The 20907-nt window shown below is 39.1% G+C and overlaps 1 protein-coding gene across 3 annotated transcripts in view; it reads left to right on the top strand.

Moving 5' to 3' along the window:
• Window positions 1-20907, top strand: part of ASXL2 (ASXL transcriptional regulator 2) — a 162133-nt gene that overhangs the window by 85199 nt on the left and 56027 nt on the right. For 2 of the 3 annotated variants that reach the window (XM_033176342.1, XM_033176343.1), the window contains one exon: window positions 7035-7185. In XM_033176342.1, the coding sequence (XP_033032233.1) occupies window positions 7035-7185 (151 nt within the window). Of the gene's footprint in view, window positions 1-7034; window positions 7186-11477; window positions 12063-20907 lie in introns of those variants that run through there. The other variant, XM_033176344.1, reaches the window with a different exon arrangement.

Consider the following 20907-nt stretch of genomic DNA (forward strand, 5'->3'; position numbering starts at 1 on the left):
AGGTGGGCAGATTGCCTGAGCTCAGGAGTTTGCGACCAGCCTTGGCAATACAGTGAACCCCATCTCTACTAAAATATAAAAAATTAGCCAGGGCGTAGCGGCATGTGCCTGTAGTCCCAGCTACTCGGGAGGCTGAGGCAAGAGAATTGCTTGAACCCAGGAGGCGGAGGTTGCAGTGAGCCAAGATCACGCCACTGCACTCCAGCCTGGGCAATAGAGTGAGACTTTGTCTCAAAAAATAAAATTAGATAAAATTAAATAAATAAATAAATAAATAAATGACTTCCAGTGACCTTTTAAGGGGCCCCCCAACATTTGTATAATAATTGTTTCTTTGGAGCATTCTTCCTAGATGCTTCACATTACATTCTCAGTTCATTCTCTACCACAATTCACAGTTGGGGTGAATACCATTTCATAATTTTTTATTGCTGTTTGTTTTGTTGGATAAGTACAAAAATACAGGAAAAAGAAATATGATTACAATTAGGAAAATAATACATGTATATTTTTCTATAGATTATTATATACCTGAAATTCTAGTAAAGATGATAAATATTCCTTTTTTATAATGGAGAGCCCCACAGCATTTGTATAATAATTGTTTCTTTGGAGCATTCTGCCTAGATGCTTCACATTACATTCTCAGTTCATTCTTTACCACAATTCACAGTTGTGGTTATTATTCCTTTTTTTATAATGGGGAAAGTCAAAGTTCAGAATATTCGATTTTCTTGCCCAGTGTTGCCCATATTGTATCAGAACCAGTATAGGAACCCAGATCTGACTGAATTCTCAAGTCCATATTCTTTCTAGCATAACAAGCTTGCTAATTTCTTTCTCTTTTTTTTTTGACAGTCTCACTCTGTTGCCCAGGCTGGAGTGCAGTGGCGCAGTCTCAGTTCACTACAACCTCTGCCTCCTGGGTTCAAGTGATTCTCCTGTCTCAGCCTCTCCAGAAGCTGGGATTACAGGTGCCCAGCTAATTTTTGTATTTTTAGTAGAGATTGTGTTTCATCATATTGGCCAGGTTGGTCTCAAACTCCTGACCTCAGGTGATCCATCCGCCTCGGCCTCCCAAAGTTCTGGGATTATAGCCGTGAGCCACTGTGCCCGGCCTTCAGGCTTGCTAATTTCAAATTCCTGCACTGAGAAAGGACCTTTACTTATCAATAACTTTTCACTTACGAACTGTAAAATGAACTCAAATGAGTTTGAGTAAGACAATTTATTAGTTTATGTAACTGAAAATTCTAAGGAAACCCAGGCTGGATCCAGAAGCTCAGTTGGCATCATCAGGCTTTGGTGTCTCCACTTTCTTTTGGCTTCGTTCTCAGTCAGTCTCTCCTCATCATATATAACTTCACCCCCAACCTGCACTCTGCAAGCTGTAAATCTGAAAAGAGATAAGAACTAAAGCAGGAGCCTCTGACTTTATTCTGATTTGGCTTAATTGGTTTGGCTTCGCTCACATGAGTATAGCTGAATTATCATGCTTGTCAAAAGTATGTAGTCTTGTGATTGGCCAGTTGTAGATGTGGTTGAGATTAAGCTTGCTCAAGCCGGGTGAATTGAGGAGAGTGAGTTTTCCCCCAAAGGAAATTTATCAGCTAAAGGGGAATGAATGTTTGGTATACAGTGACTGTGTCCATGTATATGTGTGTTACTTTTTTAGCTTTGAGCTGTAGTCATCACTATGTCCAGTAGTTGTGTGGAGCCTAACATTAGAAAGATCTAACTTATTTACCTACCTACCTACCTGCTTCCTTTTTATATACTCTGTTGAACTTCGTAGGGTTACAGGGCTTTGTTCTCATATGGACCTTTCTGTATTTCTTTTTGGTTTTAGCTGTTCTAGACCTTCTATACTGTTTAAAAAATTTATTAAATGCCTATTCTATTGTAGAGATTGGGGAAAAAAAATACTAAAGTGTTTTCCCTATTCTCATACACCATTAAGTACAATACTTCTAACACCAGATGTGTGGATGTTTCTCCTCACATACCAAGCAAGTCTCCAGCAGACATCAGCTGAATGTCCTTTAACAATTAGAGTTCCAGTCTGTGGCCCATTAGAAACCCGGCTGCACAGCTGGAGGTGATTGGTGGGCAAGCAAGCATGACTGCCTGAGTTCTGTCTCCTGTCAGATCAGTGGCAGCATTAGATTCTCATAGGAGTGCAAACCCTATTGTGAACTGTGCGTGTGAGGGATCTAGGTTGTGCACTCTATATGAGAATCTAATGCCTGATGATCTGAGGTGGAACAGTTTCATCTGAAACCATCCCTCACCCCCACTCCCTAACCCTTCTGTGAAAAAAAATTGTCTTCCACAATACCAGTCCCTGATGCAGAAAGGTTAGGGACTACTGCTCTAATTCAACTCCTTTCTGATGCTATCTATCTATCTGTCTGGAGACAGTGTCAGACTCCACAGGTTGAGGGCTCGGTACCCTCCCATCCCCTTCAAATGCCAACTGTTGCAAGTCCCAGGTTGTGACCTGTACTTCTGACTGTCTGGTTATATAATTGGGGTTCTCTCCTTGGGTTTGATTAGTTTGCTAGAATTACCCACTGAACCCAGGAAAGTGCTTTACTTACATTTACCCATTTATTATAAGGATATGACAAAAGATACAGATAAATGGCCAGATGGATAAGATACTTAGTGTGAGGTTTGTAGGAAGGTACACAGAGCTTGTGTGCCCTCCCCGGGCTTGCTACCCTCCAGGAACCTCCATGTGATCAGCTAAATCATTCATTCATTTATTCATTCATTTTGAGATGGAGTCTCACTCTGTTGCCCAGGCTGGATTGCAGTGGCGCAGTCTCAGCCCACTGCAAACTCTGTCTCCTGGGTTCAAGCAATTCTCCTGCCTCAGCCTCCAGAGTAGCTGAGATTATAGGTGCCTGCTACCTCACCTAGCTAATTTTTTTTATTTTTAGTAGAGACAGGGTTTTGCCATGTTGGCCAGGCTGATCTCGAACTCCTGACCTCAGGTGATCTGCCTGTCTTGGCCTCTCAAAGTGCTGGGATTGTAGGCATGAGTCACCGTACCCGGCCATGATCAGCTAAGTCTCAAAGCTCTCAGAACCCAATCCTTTGGGTTTTTGTGAAAGCTTCAGTACACATGACTGATTAAATTATTGGCCATTGGTGATCAGCTCCACCTTCAGCCTCCTCCCTCCGTGAGATTGGGGAGTGAGTGAAAGTTCCAACCCTCTAGTCACATAGTTGGTTCCCCTGGAAACCAACCCCCATCCTGAGACTATGCAGTAGCTCAGCAAGAGGAAGAAAAGATGCTTCTATCACCCAGGAAATACCAAGGGACATAGGAGCTGTGTCAGATGCTCCTTTTACTCAGGAAATTGCAGAGGTCTTAGGAGCGCTGTGTCAGAAGCTGGGGTCAAGACCAAATATAAGAGCAGAAGATTCTACTAGTAGCACTATTGCTTAGGAAATTATAACAGCTAAAAAGAGCTCTAGGCCAGGAACTGTAGTCAGGAACCAAATATATAGGCCAGGAACTGTAGTCAGGAACCAAATATATATTTCAGACTATATCACAATATTACCTCTATGCTGGACACTATAGAGGCTGTAAAGAGGGTTAAGCTGTGGCCCCTGATCTCTTGAAGTTCACATTATAGTTCCTAAAATAATTGCATACTCTCAAAATGTTCTGTGTTTTTAAAAATAATGTGATAATATAGAGAAATAAGAATTAATTTTGAATAAAGGAATGTGGAAGTTTTTTGTTGTTGTTAACTTTTCAGATTTGAGCTGGACTTTGTCAGATAAGTAATAAGAAGGGCCTTCCAGGACATGGGAATAGCTTAAGCAAGGGCACAGTTGGAAAGATTTAGAGTGGACTTGAAAGTAGAGTAAATTGGAGTGATTAGACCATAATCTTTGCGTGGGCTTAAGTGGTAAAGATTCCAGTGTGGTAAACGTTATGTAGAGATCAAACACTGGAGGCCTTTGAAAACCTGACTGAGTAGTTTGTTTATGGGTTGTGGGGTGGTAGATGTCACAGGTTTTTCAGGAGAAAAGCATAATCAAATCCAAGTTTAAGAGGATAACTAGTAGGATAGATTTAAGAGTGAAGCAGGAAAATTTGTCAGAAAGGTGGTTATGGTTGTTTGGAAGAAATACTCAGGGCCTGAATTAAGAGACTAGTAAAAGAGATGGAGACAAGGGACATTAGAGGAATAAATAAAATACGTAGCATTTGGAGTGGGTAAAAGGGGCTGAAATGATTCTAGAATTTGGGGCATGAGCAATTGATCCTGTACGGATCACAAATTTTAAGAAAAGAAGATAATTGGCCGGGCGCGGTGGCTCAAGCCTGTAATCCCAGCACTTTGGGAGGCCGAGACGGGCGGATCATGAGGTCAGGAGATCGAGACCATCCTGGCTAACATGGTGAAACCCCGTCTCTACTAAAAATACAAAAAACTAGCCGGGCGAGGTGGCGGGCGCCTATAGTCCCAGCTACTCGGGAGGCTGAGGCAGGAGAATGGTGTAAACCCGGGAGGCGGAGCTTGCGGTGAGCTGAGATCCGCCACTGCACTCTAGCCTGGGCGACAGAGCGAGACTCCGTCTCAAAAAAAAAAAAAAAAAAAAAAGAAAAGAAGATAATTATATTTATATTTCAGATACTTGTTGAACCTACAAGTCAAGATGTCTGGCTGACAACTAACTCTGTAAAAGCTGTCCTGCATTTTGAAGGAAAGAATAGAAAAATATGGGGTGTGTATTTTAAGAAAGTGTGTATGACATAAGAGACAGCTCAGAGAGAAATGGCACTAGAACATAAATAAAAAATAGCTGACTTAACTAGATCAAAATTTATAGTCTTGGCTATAATGTCATATGGGTGTCAGTTTTGTGTAGGAGGGTCACATTTTTTGTCTGTCAGAATTATTTTTTATATGATTATTAAAACAATGTGGGAAAATAAATTATTGGAGGAAAAAAGAACCGCTGATAGTTTTATAGCTTAGAAATAACATTCACAGGCTAGGTGCAGTGGCGCATGCCCATAATCCCAGCACTTTGGGAGGCTAAGGCAAGAGGATTGCTTAAGCTCAGGAGTTCAAGCCCAGGACCAGCCTGGGGAACATAGTAGGACCCTGGATTTATAAATAATTTAAAAAATTAGCCGGGTATGGTGGCACACACCTGTAGTCCCAGCCCCTCCAGAGGCTGAGGTGGGAAGATTGCTTGAGCCTGGGAGGTCGAGGCTACAGTGAACTGTGATCACACTACTGCACTACAGCCTGGGTGACAGAGTGAGACCCTATCTCCCAAAATAAAAAACAAAAAACCACAAACACTCACTAGTGTGTTTAGCCATACATGTGTATTTTTATATATTATGTAAACACATAGTAGCTAATATTTTTTGACCTCTTATGTTGGGCACGATTCTAAGCATTTTACATTTATTAGCTCATTTAACTTGAGCTAATGGAAGAATGAACTTTTAAGGTAGGTACTATTATCCCCACCTTGTAGATGGGGAAACTGAAGCATGAAAGGTTAAGATTTTAACCGAGGCTGTACAATTAGGAGAGGGTAAAGCCAGGAAATCTTGTTTTCTAGTCTTTGGTCTTGGAACTATCTTGTTATATCTCTCACATACTAAGCTGACATAGTTATCCTTTCTGATTAGCATTCTTTTTTTTTTTTTTTTTTTTTTTTTTTTTTGAGACGGAGTCTCGCTCTGTCGCCCAGGCTGGAGTGCCGTGGCCGGATCTCAGCTCACTGCAAGCTCCGCCTCCCGGGTTTACGCCATTCTCTCGCCTCAGCCTCCCGAGTAGCTGGGACTACAGGCGCCCGCCATCTCGCCCGGCTAATTTTTTGTATATTTTAGTAGAGACGGGGTTTCACCGTGTTAGCCAGGATGGTCTCGATCTCCTGACCTCGTGATCCGCCCGTCTCGGCCTCCCAAAGTGCTGGGATTACAGGCTTGAGCCACCGCGCCCGGCCCTGATTAGCATTCTTTCTAGGTACAGAAACCAAAGAGTTTCATATGATTTGTTAAATGATTTCTTTTTTTCTGTCAGGAAGGACCTTCGTTAAAAAAAAAAAAAAGATTTCTTTTTTATTTAATTCTTGCTACTTACTAACCAATATTCAGGAACCAATTAGATTCAAATAATGTACTATCCCTTATGTCTAGACTCTTATTCTGTAATTGAATTCAGAGTACATAATGGTACTTACATACACACATGGATATACATATATTTAATGAAGTTATTTTATTTAGTTTTTTGAGACAGGATCTCACTCTGTCACCCATGTTGGAGTGCCGTAGTGGGATCACAGCTCACTGCAGCCTCAAACTCCCTGGGTTCAGGTGATCCTCCCAACTCAGCCTCCCAAGTAGCTGGGACGACAGGTGCATGCCACTGTACCTGGCTAATTTTTGTATTTTTTTTTTTGTAGAGATGGGGTTTCACCATGTTGCCCAGGTGGTCTCGAACTCCTGGGCTTAGTCCTCCCACCTTGGCCTCCCAGGTAGCTGGGACTACAGGAGTGTGCCACTATGCCCAGCTAATTTTTTTTTTTTTTTTTTTTTTTTTGTAGAGATGGGGTTTCACCATGCTGCCCAGGCTGGTCTTGAACTCCTGGTCTCAAACATTGTTCCTGCCTTAGCCACCCAAAATGTTAGCATTACAGGCGTAAGCCACCACGCCCAGCCAATAAAATTATGTAGTTTTTAAAATCTAGCGTATTTAATCATTTACCTGGACTCATATCTACCCAATTTTTGTCTAATTTAAGCCTGTGTTGTGCCTGCATATGAATGTTTTATATGATTTTTATCTTTGGATGTAGTTGGAAACATTAGCTTATTTGCCTCAAAGAGATGATAGGAATTCAGAAAATATTGTTGGTTCTACTACTGAATCCTATAGTAACAAAAATTAATGCAATTAAGTTGCAACATTGCATATCAGAAGTTTAATTTCTGTTTGCTGAAATGGTAATGATTAATCCTAATTGGATGCCTACATTTTCAGAAAGATGTGCCGGATGGGGTCAAAGAGCTATCAGAAGGTTCAGAAGAAAGCAGTGATGGTCAGTCAGATTCCCAGAGTTCTGAGAACAGCAGCAGCAGCAGTGATGGTGGCAGCAACAAGGAGGGAAAAAAAAGCAGGTGGAAAAGGAAAGGTAAATCCACCTGATCCTTCAATAAAGTACTAAATGCTGTAGGACAAATGCCCTTGTTAGTAGTTCCTCTTTTCCCAGACCCCAGGTCAGTCCGTCACTTTCCCTTACCCTCTATAACAGTCCTGTCAAGGAGAGTTTTCTGCAATGATGGAGATGTTTATATCTTTACTGTCCAGCACAACACAGTAGCCACTAGCTACATGGGCCTATTGAACACTTGAAATATGGTTATTATGACCAAGGAGTTTAATAAAAATGCTTTATTTTTTAGAGCTGTTTCAGGTTCACAACAAAATTGAGAGGAAGGTACAGAGATTTCCCATGTACCCCTTCCCCGCCACATGCACAGCCTTCCCCACTAGCCACATTCTCCACCAGAGTGCTATATTTTTTACAGTTGATTAACCTACATTGGCATATCATCACCCAGAGTCCATAGTTACATTAGAATTTACTCTTGGGAGAGTACGTCCTGTGGCTTTGAACAAATGTAAAATGATGTGTATTCACCATTATAGTATCAAACAGAATAGTTTCATTGCCCTAAAATCTGTACTCTAGCTCTTCATCCCTTCCTGCCTCCTAAGCCCTGACAACCACTGACTTTTTTTTTGAGACAGAATTCCACTTTTGTGGCCCTGGCTGGAGTACAATGGCGCAATCTCAACTCATTGCAGCCCCTGCCTCCTGGGTTCAAGCAATTATCCTGTCTCAGCCTCCCGAGTAGCTGGGATTACAGGAGCCTGCCACCATGCCCAGCTAATTTTGTATTTTTAGTAGAGATGGGGTTTCACCATGTTGGTCAGGCTGGTCTCGTACTCCTGACCTCAGGTGATCTACCCACCTCAGCTTCTCAAAATGCTGGGATTACAGGCTTGAGCTACTGTGCCTAGCCTGATAACCAGTGACTTTTTACTGTTTCCATAGTTTCACCTTTCCCAAAATGTCGTCTAGTTGGAACCTTTTCAGGTTGGCTTTCCTTTGGTAATATGCATTTAAGGTTCCTTTGTCTTCATGGCTTGATAAGTCATTTATTTCTCTTTTGTTTGAACTTTTAAATTCAGGGGTGTACAAGTGCAGATCTGTAACCTAGGTAAACTTGTGCCATGGGTGTTTGTTATGCAGACTATTTCATCACCCAAGAATTAAGCCTAGTACCCACTAGTTATTTTTCCTGATTCTCTTCCTCCTCTCCCTCCTCTTCCACACCATCCTCTGAAAGGCCCCAGTGTGTGTTGTTCCCTTCTGTGTGTCATGTATTCTCATCATTTAGCTCCCACTTGTAAGTGAGAACATGCGATATTTGGTTTTCTGTTCTGGTATTCATTTACAATAGGTCATTTCTTTCCATTGTCTGGATGTGCCACAATTTGTTTATCCATTCATCTACTGAAGGATATCTTGATTGCTTCCAAGTTTTGGCAATTATGAATAAAACTGCTTTAAACATCTATGTGCAGATTTTGTATGTGCGTAAGTTTTTAGCACCTTTGGGTAAATACCAAAGAGTGGGGTTGCTGGATCATATGTTTAAGAATATGTTTAGTTTTATAGAAACTTCCAAACCATCTACCAAAGTGACTGTACCATTTTGCATTTGCACCAGCAGTGGATGAGAGTTCCTGTCGCTTCATGTCCTCATTAGCATTTACTGTGGTTATTGTTGTGGATTTTGGCCTTTCTGATAGGTGTGTAATAGTATCTCATTGTTTAAATTTGCATTTCCCTGATGGCATATGTTGTGGAGCACCTTTTCATTTGCTTGTTTGCCATCTACATATCTTCCTCGATGAGATGTCTCACCAGGGCTTTGGCTTATTTTAAAATCAGGTTGTGTGTTTTCTTATTGTTGAGCTTTAAGAGTTCTTTGTATATTTTGAGTAACAATCCTTTATCATATGTCTTTTGCAAATATTTTCTGTGTCTTATCTTTTTTTTTTTTTTTTTTTTGAGACATAGTCTGACACTGTCGCCCAGGCTGGAGTGCAGTGGCGCGATCTCGGCTCACTGCAACCTCCGCCTCCCAGGTTCAAAGGATTCTCCTGCCTCAGCCTCCCGAGTAGCTGGGATTACAGGCGTCTGCCACCCCGTCCAGCTCATTTTTGTATTTTTAGTAGAGACGGGGTTTCACCATTTTGGCTAGGCTGGTCTTGAACCCCTGACCTCTTGATCCACCCACCTTGGCCTCCCAAAGTGCTGGGATTACAGGTGGGAGCCACCACGCCCGGCCAGTCCACCGCCCCTGGCCTGTCTTGTCTTTTTATTTTCTTGGCATTTTCTTTCACAGATCAGAAATTTTTAATGAAGTCTAGTGTATCAATTTTTTTCTTTTGTGAGCTGTGTCTTTGGTCTTGTATCTGAAAGTCATAAAACCCCTCGATTTTCTTCTGTTATGTTATGTTCTAGGAGTTTTAGAAATTTTCATTTTTATTTAGGACTGGGATCCATTTTGAGTTAATTTTTTGTGTAGGGTATGAGACCTGTATCTGGATTTCCTTTCTTGTTTACATGTGGAATTCTTGTTAGGAATTTAATTTTGATTTTATTTTAACTTTAAATAGCCACATGAGGATAGTGGCTACCACACCAGACAACATTCTAGGTTTTACCTGGATTTGTTCTTAAGGTCTTAAGTCATTCATAGCCTTTTTAGGATGCTTTTATTTTACTTGCCTAAACTTTGAGCACTTAATGCTCTAACAACCCTCCTTAGGAAAAGAATGCTTTTCATTTCTACTAACAAACACTGAATTTAGTCTGCTGGTCTTTGCTCTCACTCCATTTGGTGTCTACTTCGTAGCTCACCCAAAAATCTTTCTTTAAGGAATAATGTCTGTTGCTGCAGCTTCCCTGGAATGGATTTTCCAGTTAAGGATATGAACTATTACCTAATACTGCTAATTATTCTTAGCTTTTTGTCAGAGTCTATTCAAAGAGGGCAAACCTTTTTTATCCCAATATTTATATGTTATATTTATATATTATATATTTATATATTATAGTTATGTTCCAGAGCAAAACAGACATTCGAGATTTTTTTCTAACTTGAATATCCTCTTAGATTTGAGTGATGATAGGTGAGTTGTCTTTGGAGCTAGAAGCTCAGGTTATGTTGGAATGCTAGACTCATTCATTTAAGTCCCTTCAGAATGGTTACTATGCCTATATGAGAAAAATAGTTCTGATTCACTGCCATCCCTCTGGTAATGTTTCTGCTACTTCTGGAGAGAATTGAGATAATTGATGTCCTCATCTGTTCTCTCTGCTATAGCTACTACATTCATAATTTTAGAGAACTTTGTAATCAGAGAATCTTACCTTTAAGTTGGTAACCACTTAGAGAGCTACCCAGACCTCAATCGTTAGGAATAAATGGAATGAAAGCAAGACAAAGAGGGTGCTTCTGACTAGTATTGTTGATGTGTGGTTTTAAAGTAATCCCTGTCAGTAGTGAAAGGAGGTGTAGCCTAGGGCCCTCCTTTCCTTGGGGTCCACTAAGCACCTATTTTTGAAAAGGTGTAGCCGAAAGTAGAAAGGGCTGTCTCTGTCTATCCCCTGATTCCCCTCATTTTATTTTATTTTTTTTTAATTTTTTTTCTTCTTTTCACAAGTGTTGATACTCCCCATTGTAAGCTTTTCCTTTTAAGTTTGGAATTGTAGATCTAAGATTAGGAACCGAGCCAGGTCATCAGGTAAGGGAAGCAATTAGCAAGATTCATGTTTTCTGGATGGGATTGGGACAGGGAAGTCAATATTAAAGAAAGTCTTATGAAATGGGAATATACTTGGGGCGCTTGCTTTTCAAGAGCCACATATGCTGCTCTTTGAATAGTGGCTGTTGTATCTGTGTTTCTTTTGCTCAGAACTAACGGTTATTAATGACTATCTCTCAGAGTTTGAGGTGAATGTATTAAGATGTAGGAAGATCCGAGAAATAACCATAGAACCCTGTTGTCAGTAGCCGAATAGGTAGATATGAATAGCATAACCTTGCTCCACACTCTGCGTAATAATAGAAGACATGAACAGTAAGGTAATATCAAATTGAATGTTGGGTCCAATTGTTTTTGAGCTGCTTTTCATTTATTCTTTTTCTAGAAATTATCATAATATTGGTTATTTGTCCTCAGTTTACAATAAGATGAGATGCTCTGTAAAGCTCTTTTCTGGTTGCAGGTAGTCTATAATAAAGCCTAGAAGGAAGGTGGGGTGAGAGGTGCGCATGATGTCACATGTGATTCATGTTTAAGCAGCTCTGATATTCTCAAGAAATGAATGCCAAGCTACCGATAATGAAAAATGATTTAGTCTCTCATAGAATATGCATCTGTCATTCATGGGTCATACATGTGGTATAGATACCGTATAATTTGTAGGTATATATTATGTATTTATGGATGTTTTTATAGTCCAGTGCAAATTAAAGTGACAGACATGTAGCCAGCAGTGAGCATGCAGCAAAGCAGTTCTAAATCTTAGTTATCAATAAAGGTAAAGCAAGCTAATTGTGCCTATTACTTTTTCTTATTTAGGGCCTTTACTCTCAATCTGACATCACTTCATTTCAAATGCATTGTAAGACAGGAAGAACGCTGAGATAGTATCAAAACCCACTTCCTTTTATGTACAAAAATAAAGAGCTCTGACAGCAAAACTGATACTTCTAGTTGAAAATCGATAGAAACTTTCTTGATATATGTATACCTTTCAGCCAAATAGGAACAGAGAATAGAACTTTGAAATTCAGTCCAATATTAAAACTAGTTTATTGATTTCTATGTAAAGTGGAAGAACTTAAAAGTTAGTAGTTTTGGCTCCTAGTTTTCAGACAGGAAACACTATGTTCAGAGAAGAGTTTTATGGAATTCCAAATCAAGGTAAGGTGGAATAATAACTTCAGAAAAACGAATAACTAGAATCAACTACTTATATTGCTTTTTTATGATCATAGCTAAGAGAAGTCTCTGCTTTTTTTCCCCAAAACAAAATATTGAATTATGAAGCAACTGTAGGACTATTATTTTTATCTTCTGATAGAAAAAGTTTTGTTAGACTTTGGTCTGCTTTTAAGTGTCTTAATGAAATTAATTACATGAAGTGTACCTTTTCTCTCTAAGGAATCACTGTTTCCTCTAGTGTGAACTAATGTTAATTTTACTGCTTGTTCAGAACTACTTTAAATGAGGAATTTGATATATATTGTGTCTGGAGTTATTTAAAATACCATAAACCTACCTACCTTCTAACATTTATATGTGTGTTAAGTTACTGAATGGGTATGATTATGTCTCCTTTTAAAAGTGTACTGGAGGCAAAACTTTTTTTGGCAAGTTGACTTAGATGGGGAGAGGAGAGAGACCTTTAGGAGATGTTCTCTTTTCCTCTGGGGTTATTAGTGGTGGCTGACTTGGAGGTTTTAGCTCTGTGTTGTGTTAAAGATGGCTACATTGTTAGGACTTTGGATAGTTAGAAGCAAGGAAAGTGTTCAGGTGTGGCCTTTCCCATTTAGGCCAGGGGACTCAATATAATCAGGAAACACTGCCTGCCTAGTTTGGAGTAGATTGCACTTGGTGTCGGAGGAAGGGACTTAGAACTAAAAAGGATCTATTACCTCTAAAGAAAGACCTGTTAGGATAAAAACTCCCTCAAGAGAAACGTAACTGTTTCTAAAGGACAAAATCATTTTGGAAACTTCGATTGTTACCAGTCCTTCAGCAATCAGTTCTTCAACTATGTATAGTTCTTAAGTTTCAATTTTGTTATCAATCCTTCAGTTTCTGATACCTCCCTAATACTTCATAGGGGTCCATTAAATGTCTTTGGGAGAAAATAAAAATTTAAGTCGGAGATTATTTACTAAAGCTTTGAACTCAAATGCATCTAATATTAATAGTCTGTATCTTTTTGACCTTGTTCGACATTGTAATCATCCGTTGAAATGGAAGATTATCAATGCTGTAATAATGTGTGTGAAAAGTAGTACCTTTTGACTTAATGAGCAGTATGTAAATATCCAGCAACCTGAAACTACTGCAGTGAACTATGTAAAACTGACTGATAAGCCTGCAGTGAACTATGTAAAACTGACTGATAAGCCTCAAGTTCTAAAATTTGTTTTGTTGTATTTATTTTATTTATTTTTTGAGACAGAAACTTGCTCTGTTGCCCAGGCTGGAGTGCAGTGACATGATATCTGATCACTGCAACCTCACCTCCCAGGTTCAAGCGATTCTCCTGCCACAACCTCCCCAGTAGCTCGGACTACAGGCATGCACCACCACACCAGTTGAGCTGGGATTTCGCCATGTTGGGCAGGCTGGTCTCAAACTCCTGGCCTCAAGTGTGATCTACCCACCTCAGCTTCCCAAAGTGCTGGGATTACAGGTGTGAGCCACCACATCCGGCCTAAAATTTGTTTTAAATATTTTTCTGAAAACACTTGATATTAAGCTTTTAAAAAAAAAATTATCAGCTGGTTGCAGTGGCTCACGCCTGTAATCCCAGTACTTTGGGAGGCTGAGGAGGGCGGATCACCTGAGTTCAAGACCAGCCTGGTCAACATGGTGAAACCCCATCTCTACTAAAAATACAAAAATCAGCCGGATATGGTGGCACATGCCTGTATTCCCAGCTACTCGGGAGGCTGAGGCAAGAGAATCACTTGAACCCAGGAGGCCTTGGAGGCTGCAGTGAGCCAAGATCATGCCACTGCACTCTAGCTTGGGTGACAAAGTGAGATGCTGTCTCAAGGAAAAAAAAAAATTACCTACTAGATTACTCTTTGGGTTTCTTTTATGTAATGATTTTTGTTTTTTGTTTTTAAATCAAATAATAGTAACTTGATCTTTTGATCAGAATTTGTTAATCTTTTATTTCTATATGTTTATATAGAAGCAAGCATTTTTGTTTCTAACTAGACAAAAAAATGTGTTGTTAAGAATTGTTTTAATCTGTTGAGCAGTCCACATTAGAGGATAAAGTTATAATCCTGAAAAGTGTTGTTTAAGGCATTAGTTTATTTGTAACAACCAAAGTAATGTCTCTGTTTAAACTACTTGTTAGGCAGGCTGTGGTGGCTCACACCTATAATCCCAGCACTTTGGGAGGCCAAGATGGGAGGATCACTTGAGCCCAGGAGTTTGAGACCAGCCTGGGCAACATAGTGAGACTCTTGTCTCTACAAAAAATAAAAAGTAAAATTAGCTGAGTGTGGTGGGGTGTGCCTATAGTCCCAGCTACTCGGTAGACTGAGGCAGGAGGATTGCTTGAGCCCAGGAGTTCAAGGCTACAGTGTGCTATAATGGGACCACTGCATTCCAGCCTAGGTGACAGAGCAAGACCCTCTCTCAAAAAATGAATGAATAAACAAGCAAAGAAGCTACTTGTTACACTCATGCCTTCTCCAGTCTGTATTATTTGCCAGGTATTTGGGAAACAAATTTGAATGAGGTGTCAACCCCACCCTTAAAGTTGTCTCAGCATATCTAGAGGGATAGAAAAATAAGTAGATAATTAGCACATGACTTCATAAATCGCATGTGTTTGTATTTATCATGTTATGACAGCATTAGAGAAGGGATACTAAGTTAACTTTGCCTGGATTACTAAGTATTAGCTATAAAAGTCCTAAGATACTATTCTTCTCTAGAGAGTTTAAGCACTAGGGAAGGCAGGATGTATTATGGAAAGAAAACATATATAAAGGCAAGAAGGTGGGAATGTGTATAGTGTTCTCAGGAAGCCATAAGAAGATAAATTTGGCTGGGAGAGGGGATTTGTGGAGGGAATGAAATTTGGATCATACGGTTAACCTTTAGTGATAGTCTTATTATTTACCAGATATTGGTATGCACAAAGTTTCTTTTTCTTTTTCTTTTTTTTTGAGACTGAGTCTTGCTCTTGTCGCTCAGGCTGGAGTGCAGTGGCACGATCTCAGCTCACTGCAACCTCGCCATCATAGGTTCGAGCAATTCTCCTGCCTCAGCCTCCTGAGTAGCTGGGATTATAGGCACCCGCCACCATGCCTGGCTAATTTTTATATTTTTAGTAGAGACGAGGTTTTGCCATGTTGGCCAAGCTAATCTTGAACTCCTGACCTTGTGATCTGCTTGCCTCAGCCTCCCAAAGTGCTGGGATTACAGATGTGGGCCACCACGCCCAGCCTCACTAAGTTTCTTAGGAAAATTAAGGTGTAGATCAGAGAGGAGAGAGAATGGAGACACTGACGACTCTTCCACATTTTCATAGCCAGACACCAGGAAGATCAAGATTGTTTATAGGCTGGAGGTGTGGTGGCTCATACCTGTAATCCCATTACTTTGGGAGGCCAAGGCAGGAGTATCACTTGAGCCCAGGAGTTCAAGACCATCTTGGGCAACATGGTGAGACCTTGGCTCTAAATAAAAAACAGCTGATTTTGGTGGTGCACACCTGTAGTCCTAGCACTTTGGGAGGCCAGGGTGGGGGGATCACTTAAGCCCAGAAGTTTGAGACCACAGTGAGCTATGATGATGCCACTGCATTCCAGTCTGAGTGACAGAGACCCTGTCTCAAAAATAAATAAATAAATAAATAAATAAATGACAAAAGACTGTTTATTGACCCTTTTTTTTGTTGGTTTCATACTTTTGTTCATTAAGTTTCTGAGTTAATAAACTAGCTTCTTTTGTTGTTCTACTCATTAGTGTTTAAGTTAGCTCAATTTCTCATCACTGGTATATAAGCTAAAATTTATTTCTGTTTTGCTTTTGAAAATCATTTGTTGTAGGTAGTATACGTCCTTGGTGTGGGATGACATTAATTGGTGACATTTATTAATTTCATTTGAAGTGAAACTGGTGATAGAGAAGTATGAGGGATTTTTTTTTTATAAGTGCCACTTTGTGAGAAAAGATTATAAACAGGGTCTTGATATAGTTAAAATGCAGCTTTAATTGTTTTCTTTTTTTATGTTTATTTTTTAAACAAGGTCTTATTTTTAATAGTTCTTTTTTTGTTTTTTTGTTTGTTTGTTTGTTGTTTTTTTAAGATGTAGTCCTACGAAATCTTGCTCATATGTTTCTCACACCCCTCCTACTCATATCACCACCACCTCATAAGTTAACTAGTTTATTCTCAAATTATTCATCATCAAGGACCATTTTTTTCCCTCTAGTCCATTGTGGACTCAGAATGACCCAGCAATGTCAGATTTCTGTGAAAGTACCTAAATGTTCTTGCTTTTATGCTTATCTTATCACAGACCAGTCTGTGGACATTTGAACAGCAATAGTTTAGATGATTTTTCAGCTTTACTTTTAAAAAGGGTGAGAGTGTGCCAAATTTTATCTTTAAAGGAGAAACTATATGAGATGATCTTGTCCCTTTTTTTAAAAATTCAGAACAGAAAATAACCCCATCTTCCTAGTAAATAATTAACTACTACGATGCTTCATCAGCATTGCAAAAACATCCTGTCATCTCCAAATCACTGCTGGTCCTGTCTCAAAAGTAACTGCTGTCCTGATTTCTGTCAATTTGGGTCACTTTGCCTATTTGTAAAATTTTAAATTAGATTATAATACATATGGAGTGAGTACTTTTTCTCTGAAATGCTTGGAACCAGAAGTGTTTTAGAGTTTGGATTTTTTCAGATTTTGAAATATTTGCATTATTTGGGTTGAGCATCCCAAATTAAGAAAGTTCAAAATCCAGAATGTTCCAATGAACATTTCCTTTGAGCATCATGTTGGCACTAAAAAATTTTCTGATTTTGGGCATTTCATATTTTCTGATTTGGAATGACCAGCCTGTATTCATTAAAGTACACATAAGTATACAGCTTGTTGGATTTTCACAAACAGAACAGTACTATGAACTATCAACCAGATTAAGGAGCAAAATATTGCCGGGTGCGGTGGCTCATGCCTGTAATCTCAGCACTTTGAGAGGCCAAGGTGGGTGAATCACGAGGTCAGGAGATCAAGACCATCCTGGCTAAGATGGTGAAACCCCATCTCTACTAAACATAGAAAAAATTAGCGGGGTGTGGTGGCGGATGCCTGTAGTCCCAGCTACTGCAGAGGCTGAGGCAGGAGAATGGTGTGAACCCGGCAGGTGGAGCTTGCAGTGAGCTGAGATCGTGACACTGCACTCCAGCCTGGGCGACAGAGCGAGACTCCATTTCAAAAAAAAAAAAAAAGCAAAATATTGCCCTGAGCTCCCTTCTGGTGACACCCATTACCCCAAAATAACCACTCTAACAACTTCCAATAGCATAAACAAGACATGACTGGAACAGAATAATGTCCAGATAAATTTTTAAACTTATATAATCAAGTCGTACTTAAATAATTTTTTGCTATTACATTATTTGCATGTGTGTAAGAATCATTCACCTTCTGGTACACAGAAATACATCAGATTCTTAAAACTATATAGAGTGGTTATTTTGGGGCAATGGGTGTGACCAGAAGGAAGCTCAGAAAAATCCATAGCATTAATGAACAAAATTGAACTGCACAAAATACAGTAATATATTTTTTTAAAAAGTAGAACTAAAATTGATCTATAGATTCAATGCAATCCCAACCAAAATCATAGCAGGTTGATGGGGGAGGGGACATGTGGAAACTGACAAGCTGCTTCTAAAATTTTGAAGATGAGATCAGTCAGAAAAGCCAAGAAAATATTAAAGAACAAAATGGAAAGAGTATAACTATTAGATATCAGGATTAGTCATAAAGCTAGGCAATTTTCTAAAGAAAAAAAAAAACATACTGGGTACATTAAGAAGTTGCATTCATCAAAACATAACTTTAAGAGAGTGAAAAGGCAAGCCACAAAGAAGTTATTTGCAATAAATATATGCAACAAAGGAATATATGAAGAACTCCTACAAGTTACTAAGAAAAAGAGAATTCATAGAAAAATGGGCAAAGACTAGAGCAAGCGTTGCACAAAGATGATATCAAAATGGTTAATAATGAAAAAGTCAAATTCCATTAGCGACCACAGAAAGGCAACTTATAACCACATGTAATACCATTACCCACCCACCAAAGTCCAAAATTAAAAAGACGGATGGTACCAACTGTTAGTGATCATGTGAAATCATGTATAGGGAAACATGTCAGTGTATAGGAATTCCTATAAACTGGTGGTGAGAATTTAAACTAGTACAACTAGTACAGTTACTTTGGAAAACTGCTCGGCTGTCCATAGTATAGCTAATTCTCCTCTGGAGTATATACCCAACAGAAAGGAGTACAGAAAGAAACTTTTTTAAAAAGTAGAATTAATCGTAATAACAAAAATAACCTAAATGTTCATCAGTGGTAGGATAAATGAATTTGGGTACTGGTGGATGTTTATGCAATGAAAATACTATATACACACAGAGAGGAAACTGTCTTCATGTATATGCATGTGCGTGTGCACATTTTAATGAAAGCTTTATTATTTTATCTTTTACATTTAGATCTATAAACCATGTGGAATTTTTTTGTATTATGTGAGATGAGGATCATCATTTTATTCCTTTCACCCTGTAGGGATAGTTTGATTACCTAGCACCCATTTTTGAAGACTTCTTTAGTTTATTGTAGTGTTCTCTATGCCATAAGTCAATTGACCATATAGTTATGGTTTGGTTTCTGGACTTTGCTTTGCTCTATTGTGTTTTGTCTTTCCTTGTAACAGTACCACCCTGTTTTAATTACTTTAGCTTTATGATTAGTCCTGATATCTAATAGTTTAATTCTTTCCATTTTGTTCTTTAATATTTTCTTGGCTTTTCTGACTGATCTCATCCTCATGTAAATTTTAGAAGCAGCTTGTCAGTTTCCACATGTCCCCTCTCATCAACCTGCTATGATTTTGGTTAGGATTGCATTGAATCTATAGATCAGTTTTAGTTCTATTGACTTTTAAAAAAATATATTACTGCATTTTTTGCAGTTCAATTTGTTCATTAATGCTATGGATTTTTCTGTCTTACAGGTCTTTGCACACTTCTTAATAGATTTATTCCTTGACATTTTTTATTCTGTTGTGAATAGCTTTAACTTTTTTTACTTTATAATTATGTGTTTCTGATATATAGAAATATAGTTTTTATAAATTGACTGTGTCTTTGAAGTGTCTAGGATTTTACCTGATTTGTAAGTGAACAAATTAGCCTCTCAAGGATGTTAACAGAAGAAACAAGAATCCTGGGTCATAGAAAAAGTACTATATTACCTATGATAGAGTAAGCAATATGACTATCAGCATACTTTTTGTGTCAGCTTTCACTTACCCTAAGACTCAGGTGATGAGATACAGGCCCAGATGTATCCTATTCGTGCAGTGGGTTTGCATCTCAGCCAAGAAACATTAGTTTGAGGGATTCACTGCTTTTAGCAGAAGCAAGCATATTTTGCCTGGGAAAAGACATTGCTTCATCTCATGGTTGCTCTTGCAGCTGCAAACATAACCCTGAAAGATGGCTCAGGTAAAGAGTGTTCTGGGACTTAAAACATTGCTGGCCTTGCTTGCATGTACACATGACAGCACTCAGGGCCTGTGGTGGATTGCCTCTCTGAACATTGACACTGGATGTAACAACATTGCAAAATTAATTTTTAAAATCTATTAGTTTATACATAGTTTTATTTTTTATTTTTATTTTTTATTTTCTTTTTTTTTTTTTTGAGACGGAGTCTCGCTCTGTCGCCCAGGCGGGAGTGCAGTGGCCGGATCTCAGCTCACTGCAAGCTCCGCCTCCCGGGTTTACGCCATTCTTCTGCCTCAGCCCCCCGAGTAGCTGGGACTACAGGTGCCCGCCACCTCGCCCGGCTAGTTTTTTGTATTTTTTAGTAGAGACGGAGTTTCACCGTGTTAGCCAGGATGGTCTCGATCTCCTGACCTTGTGATCCACCGGTCTCGGCCTCCCAAAGTGCTGAGATTACAGGCTTGAGCCACCGCGCCCGGCCTATTTTTAACTAATAATAATAATAGCTTATATTCAATGAATGACAGTGTTAAGTTCATACCATCTGTATAGCTCTGGAAAATAGGCTAAATAAAAGCAAGTGTTATGCTTCAAATTGTGTCCCCTTCAAAAAGATATATTGAAATCATAACCTCTGGTACCCCAGGATCTCCTTACTGGGAAACAGAGTTGTTACAGAATTAATTAGTTAAGATGAAGTCATACTGTAGTAGGGTGGGTCGTTAGTCCTCTAAGACTGGTGTCTTTATAAGATGGGTCATATGAAGACATGGAGACATGAAGACAGTGCCGTGTGATGATGGAGACGAGGTTGAAATGATGCTGCTATAAGCCAAGGAATGCCAAAAATTGCTGGATGTTACCAGAAACTAAGAGAAAGGGATGGAATAGCTTATTTCACAGAAGGAACCATCCTTGCTGACACATCAGTTTTGGATTTTCAGCCTCCAGAACTGTGAAAGAATAAGTGTCTTGTTTTATGTCACCTAGGTTGTGTACTTTTTAAAATGACAGGTCTGGGGAATTAATACAGGGAGTAAAGTTCATTCTTCATTATACAATGCATTCAATACGTTATATTCTCATGAAATCTTTTAAAATCTTGAATAGTTATCATCTCTGCTGCCATAATCTTTCTGTTAGCATTTTAATCATCTTCCTTAAGTGAGACTTGCAGCCAGAGCTGAAGGAGGCTTATATATACAAGGGTTTGGTGCCACCTACTTTCTTGATTTTTTTTTTTAAGTTGG

Source organism: Trachypithecus francoisi, unplaced genomic scaffold (genome assembly GCF_009764315.1).
Source record: "Trachypithecus francoisi isolate TF-2019V2 unplaced genomic scaffold, Tfra_2.0 Lachesis_group17, whole genome shotgun sequence".
Taxonomy (NCBI): domain Eukaryota; kingdom Metazoa; phylum Chordata; class Mammalia; order Primates; family Cercopithecidae; genus Trachypithecus; species Trachypithecus francoisi.